This window comes from Chlamydotis macqueenii, chromosome 9 (genome assembly GCF_036417535.1).
Source record: "Chlamydotis macqueenii isolate bChlMac1 chromosome 9, bChlMac1.mat, whole genome shotgun sequence".
Taxonomy (NCBI): domain Eukaryota; kingdom Metazoa; phylum Chordata; class Aves; order Otidiformes; family Otididae; genus Chlamydotis; species Chlamydotis macqueenii.
This window is the reverse complement of record NC_141564.1, coordinates 27,782,364-27,805,365: the sequence shown is the minus strand read 5'-3', so window position 1 is coordinate 27,805,365 and position 23,002 is coordinate 27,782,364. Positions and strand designations below refer to the sequence as shown.

Here is a 23,002-nt window from a genome sequence, read left to right as displayed (position 1 = left end):
CAATGCAATGGCAAGATGATGCCTGCTCCTCCTGCTTTTGTTTTTGACCAGCACCAGTCATGCAGTAATACTGCTGCTTCCAGCTGTCAAGAAATGCTTAATTTCCCTAGCTCTGCGCTATGTAACTAACAGCAAAAAGCTTCTGCTGCAGGAGTTGTTAAGATTCATCAGAGCAAAGCTTCACTGCCTGAATTTCATCAGGCTTATTTCAGCATAACTTTGTCTGTCTTGTAATTATTTTCATAACAGAAAACCAAAAACATCTTGTGCAACCATGATCCCTCAGCCATTGTATCTTTTAAATCCACTGTTTTGAAAGATGTTACTGGATAAAGTTATAAAGTAATTCAACAAAAATAATAGAACTATTTTGTTAGCTGTTCAGTTATACAACAGTATATATATTTTAAGTAAGTGTGAACCTACGGCTGAAGTGATAACCAAATTCCTATTTTCCAAGCAAAATAGTAAAATGTGACAGCACATACCCCCAAAAAATTTTGCTGTTACACAAGGTTATTTACAAACTTTAAAAAAAAAACCCAAAAAACGAAAAGGAAAGTACATTTCATTTGGCTCTTCCAGCTGTTTGTCAGCAGTTAAATAACATGCATTAGGTATCACCTAGAATATGTTTTGCTCGCAAGAGACTATTTTTATTTAGAGAAAAAGCTATTTATAAGTTGTTACATCCATTCAGCTGTCTTGGTCTGTGGCCCTTTGTTAGCTGTGGGGCCACCAACTGAAATCTTAGAAAACACACGTGGAGATGAGTTGTCCAGGAGATAGTGTTTCTGAAGAAATGCTTCACATTGGAGAATCACTGCGGTGAAATGTTTTTATCATTCTAGTGTGCCTGCCATACCTTTACACTTGAACTGTTTGAATAATCTTGGGAACAAAGACGATTTGTCTGTAAGGGGGAAAATAGCTTTTGTTAGACACATCTCATTAAAACAGTAGTCTATGCACATGGACCACAGAGTCCAACATGAGAGCAGCGGATCCCAGTACCTTCTAGACATTGTGATTTAGATTTTCAAACAGCTTTAAAATGCACTGAAGAGTACATTTTAATGCACTTTAGATGGCTGGTTGTGAAAAATCCAACATATTGCTTCTACAAGTTAAAGTCTGAGTCTGCATCTCATTTCTGTGTATTCTTAAGTCAACTTTTTAATCATCTGTGCAAGTCTGGCACAATACATGCTGTAAATCAGAATGGTTTGTAAAATGGAACTAGATTGCATTTAACATTCCAGTCTGTGTTTTTAGTATAGACACGCATGTACGTTGTATATAGTTGTATAGCTATGTATACATGCACACATTTTGGAATGCTGCTACTGTTTTCTTTCTGTCAATTAACTGTAATGCATACCTGTTGCGCTCTATCTTTGAGTATAGGAAAGTATTGCTTATAAAATTGTATTAACTTTCTAGAAACAAGAACCTATAAAATCCTTCAAGATTCAAGCTTTTTCACAGGTAAAATTGCTCAAGTAAAGCAGTAATGTCTGCAAAGCTAAAACGTCCTTTAGAAAGAAAATACTATTTTAGTTTTTTGGTACTTTAACTGTTAGGGATGGTGACGTCAGCTTTGTTTACCAACTGTTCTTTTTGTTTTAAATGAAGACTGAGAGGGAGTCTGACACTACCGGAACTTCTTGGGTACAGAAATACTCTTGTCTCATGAAGAATTCTTTGTAAATAAAAATCTCTCATTTTGGTTTCACTGATGGGAAGCTGAAGTTAACATCCAGCCCTTCAGCTACTTCTGTTTTCTGCGCAGCAGCGCTAAGGTACATGTGATTGGCTGGCTTGCAACGTTCTGTCCTCCAGACATCAATATTAAGCCACGAAATAATGCTGGATGCCTGAACCGGTTCCGAATATGACAGCCTGTCTGTGAGCCCCATTCTGCATCTTTAAACATAACGAAAACTGTTGAGATAGATAAGCTCCTACCTTCCCTTGGGAGCACTGTGTAGGTTGCTTCCATGCCTGCATGGATATGGTCAGTAACGTGACAGTGTAATAGCCAGGTTCCAGGGTTCTGCGGGGTCATTTCCACAGTTTGAAATGTCCCAGGGAACAGATCAAAGACATCTGCCCGATAAACCCCTGTTTGCTTCAGGACAAAAAGAAAGAGTGGTTAAACACTGTGGCATTACAAGATGGCAGTAATTTAAGCTACCTTTTATGCATACTTCCATCAAACTTTTTAATCACAGTTGAGTGAAAAGACATCTACTGTATGTCGTTTCTACAGAAGCATCACTTTGCACATCACTTCATGCTTAAAAGATTAATAAGCTAGCAACTAAGTGGAAATGAAGGAAGAACTACAACTGCTGTCTTACTACAGCCATGAAAATTCACAGCTACCTTGTCAAAGCCACTTGTGAGGTTACCAGTCAGCAAATGCTACTGGCAGATATTCGCTCTCTCTTGTATGTTGATCAAATACAGATTTGGGGCATAAAAACTTTATGGTCAAATTACAAGTCCGGCTTAGTGTTGTAACATCTAATGTTTCCCTGGAAATTACAGTCCTTGGTATTTGATCTACCTCTCATTTTGAACACAGCAAGAAATGAATGGAAAGGACCTGTTACCTTATACTCAAAGCTGTGGCCATGGAAGTGTGCTGTGTGAATGTCTATTTCATTGCCCATTCCCATCAGATACCAGCTTACTTTATCTCCCACATACATAGTCAGACCGTGTAAATTTCCAAACACCTTGCCATTAATGGCTAAAAAGAGGGAAAGAGCAAGACAGAGAAAACAAAAAAATGATTTTGTGTATTGTTGTTCTCTAAACTTTAATAGAATACAAGATTTGAAAGCCAATGCTAGGCAAAAGTAATGGCTTTGAATGGTACATAAAACAAAACAATTAGAGTGCGTATTATGAATGGGTCATATTTAACTGGGAAGTAAGACTTAGTTAAAAGAAAAATCCTTTACTGTACACTAGTGCTAATAGTGCTGTTCTTAAAGATCTGCATTTCCTGCAGCTCTTTGAAAATGGTAAGATTTACCAGGACATGTTTTCAGGATGCAGATTGCCTTTCCAACTTAGCCAAAAGAGTTGTTTGCTGACATAAAATCAAAATTCCAAATTTCAACTTTACTCTTGCGCTCCTCAAAATTTCCGCGTGGAACCATTTTTTTTTTTTTCTCCATAGGTTTTTTTTAAAAAAAAAACAAGTCATTCAGTGGCATTAATGTTTGCAGATAGTTTGAGCTAAATTTTTCAGGCCTTCTGCCTTGGAACTGGAAATTCAGAGGGGCTGAGAAAGTCAAATTTATATGCAGTACTTTCAAATGCATAATTTTATAGAGTTTCTAGAGTTACATTAACTAAATTGGGAAACATACCATGCATTTTATTACTTTCACGGAATTCCTCGTCCTCTTTGTCAACAAGGTGCGGGTTGGCAGAATAGTTTTTAATGTTTTCATCCAAGTACCATGATTCATTTTCATCAAAAACCATAAAAAGAAGAGCAAATTGAACTTTCTTTTTGGTATGAAATGATGGCAAATAATGTCTATGACACACAACAAGAGTGCCTATTAATCCACTGTAAGTGTCCTGAAATTACAAATGAAAAATCATACAGTTACAAGATGTGACTAAGCAGAAGTACTTTCAGTGCCAGCCATGAATCTTCTTTACTACTTTTACTGCCGTCAGTATCTGGGAATACAGGTAGCCAGTGCCAGATAAACAATGTTATTTCTTTACTGTTATGTGGTACCCATGGATCAAGTTCAATGGACTAGGAAAAGTAACTGCCTCTTTGTCATCTCTTGCTAGGAAATAAACATTTATTCCATTTTACTTCCCTGCTCATCTTTTTTTTTTTTTTTTCCTGAATTCTTTGTAGGCTTTAGGAGTTTGAGCTTGGATTCCATTCAAAATAAACTTGACACTTTTTCATTTGTGTTTGCTGAGGTATGAAGGAAAGAATACATTAATTACCATTAAAAATTATTAGTCATGTTAATTTAATGGGTGCTTGTACAAAAGTGGCAGATTTACGTTCCACAGCTGCATGTTAGTTTTCCCACACGAGTGATTAGATGCTAAGCAAGCTATGAAGTGCTAGCTTTAGGAATGAAATTGGAGTGAGGTGATCTATACTAACAGCAGAAGAACCAGGGAGCAAGAACACGAAGAGCTGTGACTCCAATTCTGCCCTGACTTTCTTGCATTATTCAAGAGAAATTTAAGTTCAAAGTATGGTAATGGAGGGAGTGACCTGACAGAAAGCAGAAAGAGTTCCAAGCTCTTCTCCCTTTTGCTTTGAGTGTATTTGTGTTGAATTAATAAACAAAATCCTTTAGATTGACAATATACCTTAATGCTGTCCACTGTTGAATGGTATGCCCATGCAATACAATCTGGATCTCCTCTCTCAGAACTAGATCTCTCTGGGATTTTCCAGACATACGTTTTTGTTTCACCTGAATTAAGCAAATATCAATCAATTTTAGAAGTTTTCTGTGTGCTGATCTATAAGAGGCCATTCTGAAACATGTTATCTCCCATTTACAGCTTGTATTTGTCTTGAACTTCCCAATTACTGCGCTGGCTAGCTTACTGTTACTTCCTTTCTGCAGATCCCTGACTTCTTGCCAATGTTTTTGGCTACACTGTCCAGTTTACCATACTTAATACAAACAATTGTCTCTTTCATAAAGATCACAGAGGAAATAATAGCTAGCATAAGCTGTGCTCTCCCTGTGTAGCCAAATCTGTTTGCTTTCATGAAAGGTGCACGCTGCATCAAAAAATTACTGATCTGTCAAGGGCCAGAACACATAACAGTAGTCAGCAGGGCCATTTTAATTGTAAAAAATAATTGTCATAATCAGCATAAAATATTTAAAAACCTGAAGTAAAAACAAACAAACAAAATCAAAGTCTTTCCTGCTATTCTAAAATGAAAGCTTGCTAAACCTTACTGGAAGGCTTGATGTTACCTGTTCAAAGTAAACAAGGATGCTTTGATACCTGGATCAGTTGCAGCAACAACAGAACTGTCTGTTTTCACTCCATGGGCATGTATAGAGTAAGGTCTTGATGCCAAGTTCTTAAAAACTATTCTGATTTTATCTCCAATGTTTGACATAAGTAGTGGCCCTGTTGGATTGAAAAGAAATGTTAACTTGGTTTTACAAAAGATCAGAGCAGAGAGAGCGAGTTTGTTGTGTTCAAATACACAAAGTCACTGGCTTATAATTCAGCTAAAACTATACATGGATAATGTCATTCCCTACAATATGCCAACTTGAGCCGCAAGTTAGGCATTTCAGTAGAAGCCTAAGTTTCAAAAGCTCTGAACACCTACTGTGTGTTTGAAGTCAGTTTGGATGTTGCTGCCCAGTTTTATGCTTTGAAAATACTGACCTGTGATCAGGCAGCAAACCAGAAGGGTTTTTTCTTGTAAGGAAAATACCGTAATAAAAGTGGCAATTCCACGCAGGCTTAGGGGCTTTGTGCGAGTAGAACTGTACTAGGGATTATTCAAATAGTACCTTCTTGTTTTGTTTCACTGCATTTTTCACAGTTTCAAAACTGAAGTTCATGATGACTATACCTTGAATTTCCAGGTGCTGCTGCTCCTCTGCTCTGTTTTTGGGAGTACTGAACGTCTCATCAGTGTACTCGCGATATACTACCTTTCTGTATTTTGAGCCAATGAATTTGTCTTCTTTACTTAAAAATGGATTGCCAGGGCTAAAAAAAAAAAAGAAAGAAAGAAAGAAAGAAAGAAAATACAGATAATAGTATGTTGTACATTTCTTCATGTATTTTAAAACATCTTTTGCAGATATGTCAATTAACAATCAGACAAAAACCCAGCTCAGTGAAACAGTAATCTCATAGACTGCTGGTATCTTCAACGTGAAAACCGTCTTGTTAAGCTGGGAGGTTTCTCTTAACCTGGAAGGTTAAAAACCACTGTAAATAGACCAAATCTATCTAGTTTTTGAGAGAATGCTGAGTACTCAGACTAGCAGGTACTTCAGATTGCAAGAAGTCATCCAGCAACTTGCATACTGAAAAACAGACCCCTTCAGTGACTTCTGTAGATCTGAAATGAAGCCTAAAACTTGTAAAGCTTAAGTGCCTTGCTGAAATGAAATGTGAAGGACTGATCCTCTGCTGAGATCATGGGGGCTGGAGAAAAGGAGGGGGAAAAGGACTGATAACAGCGTAGTCCGAATTCTTGTGCTTAGAGCTATGACAGAGTCCACTGTGGTGTGCAGGGCAAAGAATGTGCTATGAAGCTGAGGAAAAACAAGAAAATACAATTAATTCAATTTAAAAATATAGGCAGTTACAATCTACTACTTCAACCTCAAATGAAGTTATACAGGTGGAACATATAAATTAATAAGTTGTTTAGCCTCTTCTGCTAATTGACATGAATTATTTGATCCAATCACTTCCCTCTCATTGAGATTCAAATACTGGGAATAAAACACCAGGGCAACAAGCTTCATAGTGAATGGATTTGGTCATGGACTTATCTTGTGTATGCTAACAAAACTGAGAGGCATAAAAAAGAACGTTACTCAGCGTACAGAAAAACATGAGACACGGACATATTACATATTGTACGTAATCAAATATCAGGACTAAGTAGTCGTCGTACCTAGAACTTAATGAACATTTTAAGCATTCCACATCAAGGACTGAACCAACATCAGTAAATAATAAATGCACATGCGTTAGCCATGATTCATGAAAATCTGCAGCTGCCCCACATAAGATTTATGCTGGACCATTTCACAAACTGTCTGGCTCACAGTTACATAGCAACATTACTGGAGAAGGACTAGAAATTCAACTGAGCCCTAAAAATATATATGCAAAGAAAGTGTGTCTAGAAGTGCCTGGAGGAGGAAAAGGTTGAGAGAAGCGAGTTGCTCCTTTGCTTTTTTGCATTTTATCCCTTGTGCATATTCCAAAGTACCTTTCCTCATGGTATTGATGCCGCTCAAATTCCCATGTCCTGTTAGGAGAGTAGTCCCATTCAACTTCCACTGCAGCAATGTAGTAAGTCTTCTCATGCAAATACATAGATAGATCCACATTCCACCAGTGGCATTGTTTCACCTTGTAGTTCTGCTTCATGCCTGCTGCGTAGTGATCTGTTGTCAGGCACGACACTTCAAAAACTCCTAGAGGTCGTACAAGAAACAAGGACTTGAGGATAAAAAAAATCTGTTACTAGTAGATCTTGAGATTGTATTACCTATGCTGATTTTGTGTTTAGAGACTGAGACACAGGTTATTGCTCATATACCAATCTTGATAATAATTCTGTGATTCTGAATTCTGAAATTCTTTGTGTAGTGTGGATACTTGTAACAAAATTTAGCATACACCGAAGCTAGAAGAATCAAGGCTTTAGCATTACATCCTATGAAAACAAGTTTGCTGCCCTCCAAACACAGCTGTACATAGTTTTAGCACTCAAAGGATCAAAATATCAGCTATTCGATATTTCATGTCTGCCTCTAAGCATAAAATATTCACAGGTAAACAGTTCCTACACTAGTAACAGGATTTTTAACCAAGACATTTACCTTCAGAATCAGGCTTCATAATAGCTGTAAGAAATGTATGTGGAAACAGGTTTGCTGTATCCCTTCTTGTTCCTTTAGTTACGAATGTGTTTTCTGAGAAGTATATCCCATGGACATCAACTTCTGACCCCAAGCCCATCAAATGCCAGGAAACCACACTTCCTTTACACATCTCAAGAGCAGGTTGATTTCCGTACATATAACCATTAATAGCTGTCGAAAATTTGAGGAAGCAAACCCCACTTTGATTAACACATTACTTAACTCTGCAATACTGAGTAAATAATACACACTTCAGATGTAATGTTATGCCTTAGACTGACAGAGGAATACCGATAATAAAATACTTTATCACATCAGCGAAACTAGAAAATCAGTTCAAGCAAAACAACTTACAAAACCAAGCAGTTGAAAACAATTTCTAACTGTTCTCCTTTTTAATGTCTAGAGCACAGGCAGCTGACTTGACCAACTGGAACTTCCACTGCTTTGTACCCGTGAAGGATGCGGGATGCAGAAAGCATCCTGCTGTATCCCCTGCGAGACCCTCCGGCCAGTTTGAGTTACTAATCCTTTCTAGCTACTCCTGTGCAAAGCTTTCAAAGCCTGGGCCTCACAGGTACTACTGCATGCTCAGTATCAAGGCTCTGTAAATGGTAGGAATGCCCCTGAGGGCAAAATTCAAGAAAGGGCACAAGCAAATATTTTTAAAGACTAGGATTTATTTGCAGGACTATGTACTGAAGATAAAAATGTTCTTTCACATGAAACTTGAAAGACGTTTCTACAGTACTAGAAAATGACCAGTGTGAAACTCAGCTCTGAGCTCCTAAAAAGCAAAGGTTTTCATTCTGAGGGGGCCACAGCGCTGCTAAAGGAATCCAGACTCAGCCACGGACACAAAATGAGCCAGCAATGCGCCCTTCCTGCACAGAAGGTGAATGGTATCCCAGGCTGATTAGGCAGCGGGTCGAGGGAGGGGATCCTTCCCCTCTGCTCAGCACCGCTGAGGCCACACCTGGAGGACTGTGTCCAGCGCTGGGCTCCCCAGTACAGCAGAGACATGGTGATACTGGACAGAGGCCAGCAAAGGGCCACAAGGATGACGAAGGGACAGGAGGGCACCTCTCCTGTGAGGACAGGCTGAGCGAGCTGGGAGTGTCCAGCCTGGGGAAGAGGAGGCTGCGCGGGATCTCACCAATGCACACAAACCTCTGCAGGCAGGGTCCCGAGAGGAAGGAGCCGGGCTCCTTCCAGTGGTGCCCAGTGACAGGCCCAGGGGCAATGGGCACAAACGGACACACAGGACGTTCCCTCTGAACGTCACAGAACACTTTGTCACCGTGAGGGTGACCCAGCACTGGCACAGGTTGCCCAGGGAGGTGGTGGAGTCTCCATCCTTGAGACATTCAAAAGCCATCTGGACACGGTCCTGGGCAACTGGCTCTGGGTGACCCTGCTTGAACAGGGGAGTGGGACCAGATGACCTCCAGAGGTCCCTTCCAACCTCAGCCGCTCCGAGATTCTGTGAAAAATCCTCCTTTCATCTACATCATCTGTAGGGCAGAGGTTGGTTTTCTCTTGCTGCCTGGTTGCATCCATAGGGGTTGCACATGTGCTACAGGCCTAATTCCTCCTTCTGTCTGCTCCAAGTGATATACAACAGTGCTAAATGCTCAACTGCCATGCAAGACACTGAACAGCTGGCATTATGTTTTGAACTACCACATTTAGCTGAAATTGAATTGCATTCAAACATGGTTTTGTTTCCAACAGAAAGGAATAAAAAGTCTCTGCCACTATACATACAGTCTCCCAGTCTCCAACATGAGATCACAAAACTAAAAACCTTATTGCAGAAATGAATATTTGGCTAATAATTTTCTTACAGTGCATTTTGTTAGACTCTTGGAAGTCCTCATCATCTTTGTCAATTTTATTAGGATTTAGTGTAAACATCAAAATATTGTCATCCAAGTACCAGCTCAGATTCTCATCAAATACTGTGGCAAGTAGAAAAAACTCCATGTTCACATTTTTCTGTTGAGAAGAAATAGCACAAAGGAAAATAGAAATAAGTTAACAGAAAATGTCAGGAAAAAAATTCTATGTACATAACAACTTATGAATATAATTCACAAAGTAGGATAAATGCATACATTGATACTTCATAGACTCATAGAATATTTTGGGTTGGGAGGGACCTTTCAAGGCCACCCAGTCCAACCCCCCTGCAGGGAGCAGGGACATCTCCAACCAGATCAGGTTGCTCAGAGCCCCGGCCAACCCGGCCTGGAATGTTTCTAGGGATGGGGCATCTAACACCTCTGTGGGCAACCTGGGACAGTGTGCCACCACCCTCAGTGTAAAAAAATTCTTCATTCTGATAATATCAAAGATCTCTAATGGCTGTAACTGGTGACTAGATATCTGCTGCTAATGAACTTTCTACCAGCAGGAACCACCTCTGTAAATTAATGTGTATTTGATCTTTAAAGTCTACATTTTTCTAGTCATTCTCATCCTAGCTGAGGCTTCAATGCCAGTGGTTGCTTCCTGAGACAGTAGTTTCGCAATACAGTGTCTGTCTATTGGGACCCAGACTGATTTTGCTTTTTTTTTAAAAAAAAAAAAAACAAAAAAAAACCCAACAAAAAAAAACCAACACAAAAATAAAAAACAGACCCACTTTCTTCAGGAAGCTAAAGCACATTTAGCTACGATGCAGATGCTCCCATTTTTCTTCTTTGACTGACCTGTTTCCCAGAAGGAAGCAGAGCTCCTTTCCTGCACACCAAGAGAGGACCCACAAGGCCAGAACTGGTGTCTCTGACACTATCCACAGCTGAGTAATAAAGCCAGGTTAAACAGTCTGGATCTTGGTCTGTGGGGCCCACATCTTCCGGCACGTTCCACTCATACGTAAACGTGGCACCAGGACTCACATTAGAGGCTGGCGATTCACTACCTATTAGAGAAATCAACATTAGGATTTATGCCTAGTAAATATTGTTTATTTTATCACCTTTAATATATCAATGTGTACAACAGTTTCTTCTCTGCAGGATCCTCACCTATAGGCACACCTCTGGAGGCAGCACCATACAATGCCCCCTCGTCACTCTTGCGGTAACTCACACCATGGGGCTGAATGCTAAACGGGCGGCTGGCATTGTTTCGGAAGGTCACCCTGATGCTCTCACCCACTTCAGCCTTGATAACAGGTCCTAGAAAAAAGCACATGGTCTAATTACAAGATGTTTCTATTAAATGACATACACATCACTATGACCTTATAGCAATCAACGTCTGGCTGCTTTTCCATACGGCACGTCCCTGCCATGTGGCCTGAATTACAAGGCAGCCCAGCCAGCAACTGGACTGTTCCATTCCCAGTTCCTCACGGATGCCCAGTGACATGCAGGACAGGTCCTCTCTTTGGAAAGGGACATACAGACATTAGCACCAAGCTCAAATTCAGTTTATAGCCGTGCCAGAAGCAGCTAGGTTATAAACAGGGCTAGACCTGCCTAGCCTGGCCTTGTAATTCAGAGCCTGACCTTCAGAGACCGTAGTATATTCCCACAGGCAAGTTGGAGACAACCACAGCATTGCCTTCAAGAGCTTTCTTACACCCTGTGGTGTCTCTTGGAGGAGGCCACAGGCACCAGCATCAGCAGTAGGCGGGGAGAGCCGAGGGCCCCTCCCTTGGAGGTGGAGGGGCACTGTTGGCTAGCCACTGGAAGCGATAGTTTACTCTCACAAATCTTTGACATTAAATAATTTTAGATATCTTACCTAAGAGTCCAAGATGCGCTTCCTCTGTGAGTCTTTTTTTATGTTCAGTGAAGGAACCGTCTGTATATTCTTTGTAAATGGCTTTTTTATAAGAGCCACCAATTCTTGTCTCACTTTGTTCAAAAAATATGCGAGATTCACTGTGTAAAAGAGATGCAAACAGTTCAAGCCATAATGCTTAGCTTTACAAAGGCAGTTAGGACCTCAACTCTATTTTCAGAGATGTGACGTGCTGAGTTTGTCTTTTGGGTCTCCTTTCAGTGATCTGGCCACACGCTTCTATGCAGTCCCATACAAGGATGTGCAGGAATTCATTATCACTAAACTATCTTTAAGAAAAAAATGACTGTGCTGTGTTGCCCTTTTAAAGCCAGCATGCTTAGAGATTCATCAACAATAATTTCTAGTCCACATTTTGTAACCTAACGTTTACTCTTATTTTTATTAAAAGTTACAAATAATTCAAGAACAGTAGATACAAACATCAATAATATTTAACATCTAAATAGAAAGTGAGAAAATTTAGTCTACTCTTTCACTCTTCAAAAAAGGACCTTTCAATGTTTTACAAGTACTATTCAAACAGTGAACTGTGCTTCGTCCCTTGTGGAGCAGGTACGTGTTCTTTAACTCACAGATGAAGGAATCAATTGTGAATTGATCCAGGTCTTAAATACGCCAACTCAGAGCAAAGGGTGAAGCTACCTTGTGCAAGTCATTTGGTAGCTGAGACAGCAGCATGATTTTCATCAGCAAAGGAGATGATAATGAATTCTTAGTTTTGTTCTCTAACTCAGAATAATCAACCATCCTGAATCATCAGAGGTCACTGCCTACATATGACATAGCAAGTGATCTTCATCCTAGTGAAGTTACTAACATTGCAGCAAAATTTACAGTAAGGTTGCAAGGAAAACAATAGACCTAGTCTGCTCTGATATTTATCTTGGCATTAGTATTTAAGCAGAGGTAAGGACAATGAGAAATTCCGCTTAGAAGTCAGTTCTACCATATGGCTTACCTTATTTAGCACGTCTATATCAAATCTGCCTGGAAAGTAAAACTTCTTTAATTAGAAGCATCTACCTGTCAGCGATTAATTCTTGTCCTGTAAAATGGTTAATTGCAGATGGCCCGTAATTCCAGATGATCTCTTCAGCAGCAATGAAGTAGTGTCTTAGCTTTGTACTCTCATTGTGAACTGTTGTGGATTTCCTACAATCTTTTACATTAAAAAGGGCCTGCATACCACCTGGAAAAAAATGAGGAGGTAGAAAAAACTAGGGAGAAGGAACTGCACTTGTTTTCTCTTTCCCCGCTTCCACTAGCTCTTCTCTTCCCTGGCGAATTCCCATACCATTGATGGATAGGCAAATCACCAAAGAAAAGGAAGATGAATGATACAAAAGAATGCACATTAGCTGAGCTAGGCTGTAGCAACACAACCATGGTATTTACAGTAGGCAGACAGGTGTGGGGAAGTGCATTCTGCTTGTAAAGCTGCAATTGACAGGACAGTTAGAGAGAAGATTGGGGTGGAGTGTAAACAGTACTGTCAGTCAGCACTTCAGTCAAGGCCAGGTGCTACCAGATTGACCATCTTCCCTCTAAATCTAATCAACAGCTTACTTGTGACACTCATGGGTCTCTGCACCCTAGGAGAAAGGTCTTTTAGCAAATCTGCTTGCTGGAGACACAAATAATACAATCATAGAATCCCAGAATCGTAGAATCTTAAGGTTGGAAGAGACCTCCAAGATCATCAAGTCCAACCACGAACCGAACACCACCATGTCCACTAAACCATATCCTGAAGTACAGCTATGGATTCAGCCAGTTTGTAGAATTTAAGTCTTTCCCAGGATGCTTCAACCACATCAGGATGCTGCTTGAAGTGATAGCTATTTCAAAACTTACAACCTCCGTGTAGTTGAATCTGTAGGTTTAACATACTCCTTTTTATATCACAATTTTCAAATCTTGGAGAATGATTTTGAGTTCTGTGTTCCTTCCCACTTCTGTGACAAACTACTTCTCTAACTCACATATAAGGGTATAGATCATGGAAAAGTGTGGAATTAGCTTCTAAGTATGGTTAACAAACACTGGAAATACAGGAAGATACAGGGAAGAGAAATGCAGATCATCTCTGCTTATTAGCCAGTGCACTTTCCAGAACATGTCTTTGTCAGCAGGCAAATCTGCTAGCCTGCCTGTCCTCTACCCCTTGCCCAAACATGGAACGAGCCCCAAATCTTTTGTTGGCAAGCAGAAAATTCTGATTAATTATCTTCAGTAAGAGGCCAACATCATGCTAGTGTTTGTCTGAAGTTGAGGCTTGCAGAAGTGCAGCTGTGCCAACTGCTGTCAACTGGTAACAGTTTCCATTATAGACAAGAATTTCCTTGATCTGTGTGGCTACATGCTCAAGCCCATCTAATACACTTCTAGGCTTTTCAATTACTATGAGAGTTTCGTTACCTAGAGGAAAATATCATCTGGCATATAACCAGGTCAGGAGTACTGCTAAAGTGACACAGTAAGCTGTTAACTCAAGCAAAACAAAATTCTGATCACTGGAATTTGTTCTGTACCTTCGATATGGTCATTCACTTGGCAGCTGAGCAGCCATTCTCCAGGACCCCTTGGTGTCATGACAGCATCAATAAACGTGGCTGGGAAGAGGCTGATGGTGTCAACTCGATGATGCCTTTCTATTAAGGTCTGTCCATGAAAGTAAGCTGAATGGATATCAGCTTCATTGCCCATACCAAAAAGATGCCACTTTACCTTATCTTCCACACACATTGTAAGGTTTGGCAGGTATCCATACATGTACCCGTTGATTGCTAAAAGAAATGTTATTTGTTACAGTTACCTTCACAGGCCTTAGGTTGTTTTCTTCAAAAGCAGGTGTCATACAACCATTGCTCTATTCTTCAAAACAGAAAGGGGCTCAAAACAAGACTCCGCACCTTTGAAAGTGAGCAAATATCAGACACACACTTCATCTGCACAACTACCTGCATGACCAGCAGTTCCTGCTATGATTCTGGAATCCATGTCAGAGTCAAAGGTATCTTCTTTCTTGACACTAACAGTAAAAACAGTTTTTATCAACTATGATATTATAGTAGAGAGTTAAGGACTAAGAAACAGAACAAAGTAACACAACTCTGTTCAGAGCGCCTGGGAAATTATACCAGCAAAGAGGTCTTGGCCCCTAAGAATTTTATATCACAGCTTCAAACATTTGATTGTACAATATGTGCTATCATTTTAATGGGTTTTTTTTGTTTATTTTAAAAGGGTCTTTCTTAATCCTCCAAGAAAAAGCCCTGCTTAAAAAAAAAAAATTATCTCTAGTTCATCTTTAAAAGAGACAATACATAAAATTATTACTTCACCATAGCAATGACAAGCAATGTTAGTATAACGTTCTCTCACAGTGCATTTTATTGCTTTCCTGGAAGTCCTCGTCATCTTTGTCAACTTTGGAAGGCTCAGAACAGTATGTCCTGATATTATCCTCTAGATACCAACTGAGATTTTCATCCATCACAGAAAACATAAGGATAAATTCAGCATCAAAGTGTTTTTCACTGCCCTTATTCATTGTTTCTGAAAAAGAAAGCAGTATATTAAAAGGCTTTGGCAACTGACATTATCTTTTCATCAGCTTTAAGTGCAGTATCAGTAGGACTGGTCACTGTTTACTTCATGTTTTGCCACTTTTCTTGTGTACACATAAACTTACAGACATGCTCAGAAAACAAAAACTGGTTTTGATAGATAATATAAAATAACTTTCCTAAGGATAAATATTGCATGTGATACGATTACAGTAAATCTGTTTCTCGTATCAGTATTTACACATCCTTTTGCATTACTAGCATGAACACGTCTAACTCATACGGATTTGCGGACAAAGTATTCCGCAAATTATATTTGCTGGCACACACAAAATCAAACTACTTCCTATACTATTGAAAGGCAGCTAATTGAGAAGACAAAAAGCTGCTATTTCAAAATTAACTGTGATCTTCTCCTCTTACCATAAAGTATTTCACTGATATTTCTCAATAATTGTTATTGATCACCTTGCATATGTATTAATTTACTTGTTATTTATTTATGGTTTACCTTTCCTGCAAATTATTAAAGGCCCAACAAGCCCTGAGGCAACATCTCTTGGAGCATCTATGTGGGAGTGGTAAACCCTGGTTATGCAGTCAGCATCTCCCTTAGCTGGACCTTCATCTTCTGTCACATCCCATGTATAAGTGTACTGGCCTCCAGGCTCCACAGCATCATCTCTCTTTTGCAAGTCTTTGGTGTTGTCAGGATAGAAAGCACCTGAAGAATGCCACACAGCCACCATTAACACAACACATTCACCATACGGTATCAGGATAGCACCTGCAATGCTTTAAAGCTGACTACATGTTGACTACATGGACAGAACATCTGAATACAGGTTGAAATCATTAAAATCAGGTAAGTAGATATTTTCTTTCTCTTCAGGTGACTCTTCATTTGCCTTTGCATTCCATGGGAGTGCTTCAGTTAAGAGCACATTAAATTTAGTCCTCAATTTATTAGGAGGGCACTATGTACTTCTGCTAAAAAGATAACAATTCAAATATTTGTAAAACATTTGTTAAATATTAATCTTGGAAACTGTTCTAAAATATTGCATATGTCCTCAAGGAATATAGGTGTCACTGGAATGAGAGCAAGAGAAAAAAAAAAACATTTAAGCATTGTTCCAAAATTGCCTGTACTGCTACACAACACACTGTTCTGCTCCCACAGAATGTGTCTATATCAAGCCACATATTAGTTGCAATTTAAAACTTCACAAAATATTAGAAGTTAGGCTGATACTTCATAAATTCTTCTAATGAAAAATTTTTAAAGACTGCTTTTGAGACATCACACACTGTTTTTAAGGGCCACTAATAAAACAGCCATATTCTGTTGCTGTCGGGTGCAGGAAATCCCCCATTGCCTGAGTGTGACAAGACCAGCTGTGGCAAGGGCAAATCATCACAACAGCACCCCTACACTGCATCTTAAAGTGTGTCAGAGTTTTATCTCATTAATTTATTAATAAGCATCAGCTGTTTCTCCATTTTAAAAAATTCTTGTGTATCTTGTATACAATATATTCAAATTTAGTGTTAAGAATTTGGAACTGTAAGCTATCCCTGTTAATAGTATCTTCTTCACAGCAGCATCAATTTTGCCTTTACATGTCCTCAGTACTTGCATCTTATATACCTTCATACACTTACTTGAGGTGAAATGCAAATACCCTTATTTCAAGTGAAATGTTGATCTAAAATGCCTTCTTTATGAATTCCACTTTTGGCTTTGTATTTCACTCTTGAAAAAACTATCAAACATCTTAGCTCCTGTTTTAAGTTGATTGTGTCCTGGTTTAAATATTTATTTACTTGAGCAGTCTTCTCTTCTATGAGAAAATATCACTTACAGAGAGGAATCATTAACTTTTGATAAATTCTGGCACAGAATGGACTCAAGTTTACCTTCATTTTCCTTTGTGTATCTCACACCGTGTGGATGCAGCGTGTAGCTTCGGGAAGCAAAGTTTTTTAAGTGAATAATAATGGAATCTCCAACTTCTCCCTTAATGATAGGGCCTAAAAAACCCAGCCAAGAGGGTTTGTCAACTATCACATCATATAAATGATTGGTGTACTGAGTGTAGACAGCCTTCTTGTAAGTGCTTCCTATCCTATGCGGTCCTCTTTTGAGAAAGACTCCAGCCTGCCTGTAAAGAAAATATACAAACACATCTGTAGTGTCAGATACTCATCCTATATTTGAATGCTGTTAATTAGAGTCTCAAATAAAGACCAGGTTTTCGTAGCACTGTACACAACTGTATCTGTGTTTAGGAGCAAATATGTCTCTTACTGTACAGAGTGAGGCCTTCATATAGTAATTAAATATTAGGCACTAACCTGATTTTTTTTTCTACTTGTTTTGTAGACCAACGATAAGGGTATTTGATACAATTTTGATCAAATTTGAGACCATGTGGACAAGGCAAATAACAGTTCTTATTTCTCAAAACTTCTGTACTGGCATACTTAAATTGCTGTATAACTTTCCATGGTCTGTTAAAAATAATAATTTCCATCATCATACTATTATGTTGACTGTATAGTCCTTGCTCCATTGCAATGAGGAGCAGACTTTTCAGCTGTAAAATACATTTAAGATGTCTGGACATGAGCAAAACTACAAGACACTGCTAATGTCCAGTGTGTGCATGGGGAAAGTGGGACATGCAGAGTGCTGAAACGAGTGAAACCAAGCCCTCAGTAGTCATAGATGAAGAAGAATCGCAGCCTCAGAGAGCTTGATACGGATTTACCCTAATAAGGTCTAATTTTTACAGATTCAGTCCAAGAACATAGAAACAGGTTACATGACAGCAAGGAATTAGCAATGACCTCCTCAATCACTAAACGCCTTAACTACTGGACCATTGTTCCTCTCAATTAATTATCAATTATATTACGATTAATTATATTTGAAATGACAGCTTGGTTAGCAAGGGAACAGCCTAGCCCATGAGCTAAAATGAGACTGATGGCGATGGTATTTCCCGCACGCGGTATCCATACCTCTGAACCGCGTGGCTCTCGTGGCTACGCTGCCCAGGCACCACCGGCCGCAGGTGAGAGGTCACCTCATGTCCCTGACAGCTATCAACTGGGACCGGCTCTGGAGCCGACCTTTGCCTGTGCTGAGGATCAAGTAACTTTCATTAAATATTTTAGTCTCTAAGAAGAGCTATCTTTGTGGAAAAAGTGCTTATATTCGCTAAGTACAATGGCAACAGAAACTGCCAGCGCTGGGTGTTCAAACCAGTAGCGCTACTGTTCACAAATGCTGTTAGCCCAGACTCTACAGGCTCTTTAGCCACAAATCCTCCCATGCGTTTCCCTGCCTGTTTCAGGAGGGTTAGCTGTGGAAGTCAACCTACTCCAGGAGGAGGCAATCCCGGGAGACAGAGCTACACTGCCTGAAGTTCAGCAGCCTCCTGATTTCTCATCTTCCACGACGAGGAATGAAGCCAACCTGGTTTCATATTCCCAGTAGGCCGTACTGTGAAGCAGTTAATACTGCCCAGAAACGCAGTGTTTCCCACAAGGCTGAGCATTGTTGGAGCATGCGGGGAAGTAATTGTTTGTACGTTGGCAAGCACAGATCTGAAGTGTAATTAAAATGCCAATTCAGAGCTCCATGAAACGTGGAGACCATAAACTGAGCTGCAAAGACGCAGTTAACTGAAGTCTGAGTGCATGAAGCTTTTTAGCCACAAACTAAATAAAAAAAATACATGATGGCTCTTCTTGGACTGTTTAACCTGCTACCATTTAATTGTAGAACACTCTTTCTAGCAGGCACACCGCACTCTTCCCTTCTGCTCTTCCCTGCCTGTAGAAATAACAATCTCAGTACAAGCACAGCCTCATAGCTGAAGGGTTCAGGAGAGGAAGAATCAGAGAAGCTGAAAATGAAAAGTACTATACAAGAGACCAGCTTCATTGCAAGCATACAGCCGCTGAAAAACTGGAATTCATTCAGCATGCCACAGGTTGTCACAGAACAGAGAAAAGCAGTGAAAGTGTAGTGAACAGTGGTAGCTTGTTTTATGACAAGGCTGCTCTGCAATTTTCAGACAAAACGCTCTGCTTCCACCATTTATCAGAATTACCAGCCTACTGAATCACTGTCTGTGTCTTACACATCACTCGCTTTATGAGTTAAAAGAAAAAAAAAAGTTGACTGCTTGGCCTTATGCCTGATGAAGTGGCCAATTATGGCTGATATTGTTACTCTCAGTAGAGAAAATAAACATCTAGAGACTAAATGAGAACTGCAGTTTTGAGATTTTTTTTCTAATTTCTCATTTATCTCATTTTTATTTTAGTATAGTCCTATGTAATTTTAAAGGCACTGAAAAAAAATAGAAGGAAGGAACATTTTTTCCCTCACAAATATTTCTCTGATGTTTTTTATATCTAAGTTTTCTTTATTGATTATTCCTATCTTGAGGGTGCTCCCCTCCTCCTCACCATACTTATCCTCACCCTGCGTGTCGCACTCGCTCTGCACAGGACCCTCCTTGCCTCCTAACAGCCATCCAGCTCCTTCACTGTGAGGGGAAGGACCCAGGTGTGCTGCTGCACCTCCAACGAGGGAAAATGACCACTGCCAACAATGAATAGCTAAAAAGGAAACCTGTGCCCAACAGGAAAGTTTTAAATTTGTCAATTTTCTGCATTTATAAACATGACAGCAAAAGCCTTCTCTTCAGCACTGGCACCTCAGCCATTCAAAATTAAGCATAATTTGACATTCAGGTCTCTACTTAGCAAATACTTCATTCCCACAAATTCACAAAAAACCTGCATATTCCAATGCTTTTAATTAGCAGTGTTGGAATTCAATTCTCAAGTAAGCCAGGAAAGAATAACAATTCCCTTAAATGTCTGACAGAAAATCCACTGACATCAACTTCACCTGCTGCCTACACCAGCTTTTCACTCTGGTCCTAGAGTCTAAAGCAGCCAATGCTGGAAAATCAAACTCAACCAGTGTAAACTGTTTTACTTACTCTTCCTCTGCAAAAAGCTGTCCAGATACGATATTTGTCTTGCCAGGTGCATAGTTCCACTCTGTCTCTGTAATGCCGATGTAGTACTCCCTGTTCACTGCCCAAACTTGGCAACAGCAAGAAACCAGCAAGCAACTTAGGAAGAACAGCTTCATTCTGCGTTCATGAACCTTGTGGAAGATGTGAAATAAAAACACAGGACGGGCACAAGCAATTTCCCTTTATATGTTCTTGTCTCTCCCACCTCCCACCCTCCTTTCCTTCCCCCTCCCTGCTCCTGTTTGCTTTGGTGAATACAACAAAATGTTGCACAAGGTCTCTGTGTGTCAAGAGTAAACAAAAGATTCTGGTAACTTCGTCAGTTCAGATAATCTTCAAAGAAATTTTTTCAATTTCTGCCAACCTACTATCACGCAAATTACCATTTAGACAGTTATCGGATTGTAAATTTTGTAGTTGAATTGAAAGTGCTGTAGATTTAAGCAGATTTACAGGCTTAAGCTTAATTACATTCTTCACTATCTTTATCACTCTCTACAGCTTCTTCCCCTCCGTGCAGCAATCACTAACCTGGTGCGACACAGACAGATGAGGGAGGACTGAAGTCACTGGTGTCAGAGCAGAGCTTGCACACTGATGTACACGTGGAGTAGCGCTGCTAACCCACCACGCTTCCCTTGGAAATGTAATTTCAGCACAAAGTGTAGCATACATAGCCAGAGAAGAAAAGGACCAGAGGAGGTCCGCTCTGTTCGCAGACGGAGGGGAGGCGTGTTTGCATCTTATTTCCAAGGAATTTCAGTATTTCCCAAATGGAAATGAGGCTCAGAAATTCCACAAAATTAACTCCCTGTGTTATCTTCCTCCTAGTCTACCACCAGACAGGATAAGCCACATTCTTCAGTGATTAAAAGCATAATAGATGTATAAAGCTCAAGATAATCTTAACTGCCACCATTTCCTAAACGTACTACCCAGTGCACAAGGCTATACTTTTGCTTTAGTCAAGTTCTGTAAACATTTTGTATCTGCTAGTCTCACTGAAAAACAAGAAGAAAATCAGACCTTAAACATGGGACATTTAAAAAAGCACCTAAATGACATTTGCAATTGCGCTTTTTTCAAGTATACATCCATTACATCAGGGTTGTGTCTGAAGCTTTGGACATACAAAGCCACCCTATAAACTTGCAATTTGTGAAGACTTGTATTAAAAAAGATATCTCTTCAGTCACTTGAGAATTCTTAAAAAAAAAAAAAAACCTCTTCTGCACTGACACAGTCACACTCATTCTAAATGACACTTTTCATTGTATGCCAACTTAAAAAAACATGTAATAACCACAATCTTCTTCAGATATCTTCTTAATGGTCAGAAAAACTATGATTATTTTGGACAGAAGACTAAGATTCAGAACATAACTAAAGGATGACAGGTTTCCTTTAATGACATACAAATCAAAATCTTATTTACCAGGATTTTGTTATACAGATAAAGTATAATTTTAATCATTAATATTAAAAAAAAAATATCAGGTACTGCCAGAATACTGAAGTTCATAATCTCACCTTTTGGAACCTTCTACAAATCTGCAGTAAGTGGAGGAATCTGCTTCTGTCTAAATGACTGTGGCTGAAGCCAAGTTTTCAAAATCCGACCAAATCTATGATGAAATGCTGGAGTTTCCCAGGTTGGCATCACATGCTCAAAACGATTTCTGTAGGGACTTTTTTTTTTCTTTGCCATGGATGAAGGTCAGTGGTTCAGTGGAAAGATCAGCTTGTACATGTTGCATATGCCCCATCTGTAAATTAACTGAGGTAAAAACAATAAAATGTTTATAACCTTTATACTACTAAAATTGAAAGTCATTCTTTAATATGCAGCTAATAGAATTGTTCTTATATATGTGGGCTATTTGTTTTATTTTTGTTCAAACTTCCTTTGGACTAAGGAAGAGAAAAAACACACAAGCATTATCCTTGAAACCTCCACGTTTATTTGAGGATAAAAACAAGTATTTCTTTGCCTTAGTCCCTCGACTCCCCCTAAATTACTTTTTCTTGATTTGCAAAAGAATTGCATGTTGTTTTTATTTAAACATGAAACAAAAACTTCTGACACACAAGATTTTTCCATTACAGCTTTTAATCGTGCCTCATCCAAACTTTAAGACATTAATGTGTCTGAGCAGTCCTATTACCTTTCTCTTAAGGAAGTCAAAAAACTGACACAAGTGACTGAGCTTCCAAGCCTGTATTATTATCTTCAGAGGGCGTTTGGAGAGCAGGAACCTCTCTCCTCTGGTAGACAGGGCCTAAAAAGACTGAACATCTCATTTAATTGGTTAAATTATGAGTCTGCAGTTTGGTGTCTTGAATATCTCCTTATTGTTTTAAACCACAATACCACTTTTCTCATACTGATGATGCTGAAATGCTATGGCTATTCTGAAAGCCCTCAAAATTGCATTGAAAATATAAAACTGATCTTTTACTTCAAAAACTGTCCTTGAGAAAAAAAAAAAAAAAAGGAATATTTTGACAAAAAAAACCACCTCCTAACAAAAGCTCCCAGTGAGATTGTCTTGAAACCCCACAATTTCATCATTCCGTAATCTGAACAATGTGTTTATAGTCTACTGCCCGTGTTATTGTTCTGGCCTCTTGCAAACCTTTGCAGTTAAATACCCTTCAAAGTTCTGGGGAGCTTCATTCGTCCTCTGCCACTGTATTCTTTTTCAATGTGGAAAAACCCCTCCACCCAGCATGTGAAGAATTAGCTCACTGAAGTCGTACTTCAGTGAGACTCACTTTTTTCTACAAGAGGAATAACGTGACCCAAAATGGAAAGGTGGATTGGGCTCCACAGTATTTTACTACAAATCTCTGCCCACAATTATTTGTGATCAAAACTGAATCTCTACAGCTA

The 23,002-nt window shown here is 39.4% G+C and overlaps 1 protein-coding gene across 1 annotated transcript; it reads right to left on the bottom strand.

Moving 5' to 3' along the window:
- Window positions 1-630: 630 nt before the first annotated feature.
- Window positions 631-21,759, bottom strand: CP (ceruloplasmin). The gene is made up of 20 exons (XM_086755017.1): window positions 21,640-21,759; window positions 20,071-20,240; window positions 16,964-17,208; window positions 15,555-15,767; window positions 14,859-15,032; window positions 14,006-14,260; window positions 12,498-12,663; window positions 11,412-11,551; window positions 10,688-10,840; window positions 10,370-10,581; window positions 9,503-9,653; window positions 7,614-7,826; window positions 6,998-7,205; window positions 5,615-5,754; window positions 5,029-5,157; window positions 4,372-4,478; window positions 3,387-3,603; window positions 2,619-2,758; window positions 1,969-2,131; window positions 631-913 (listed from the first exon to the last, which is right to left on the bottom strand). The coding sequence occupies exons 2-20, from the start codon at window positions 20,223-20,225 to the stop codon at window positions 843-845; spliced, it is 3,252 nt and encodes a 1,083-aa protein (XP_086611143.1). The 5' UTR covers window positions 20,226-20,240; window positions 21,640-21,759; the 3' UTR covers window positions 631-842.
- Between the last annotated feature and the right edge of the window lie 1,243 nt (window positions 21,760-23,002).

Coding starts and splice junctions, on each gene's coding strand:
- CP (XM_086755017.1), bottom strand. CDS start 20,225: ATGAAGCTGTTCTTCCTAAGTTGCTTGCTGGTTTCTTGCTGTTGCCAA. Junction 5,755..6,997: donor CATCAATACCATGAGGAAAG/GTACTTTGGAAT, acceptor TTTTTTTTTTAG/CCCTGGCAATCCATTTTTAA. Junction 2,759..3,386: donor TGAAAGTAATAAAATGCATG/GTATGTTTCCCA, acceptor CCCTCTTTTTAG/CCATTAATGGCAAGGTGTTT.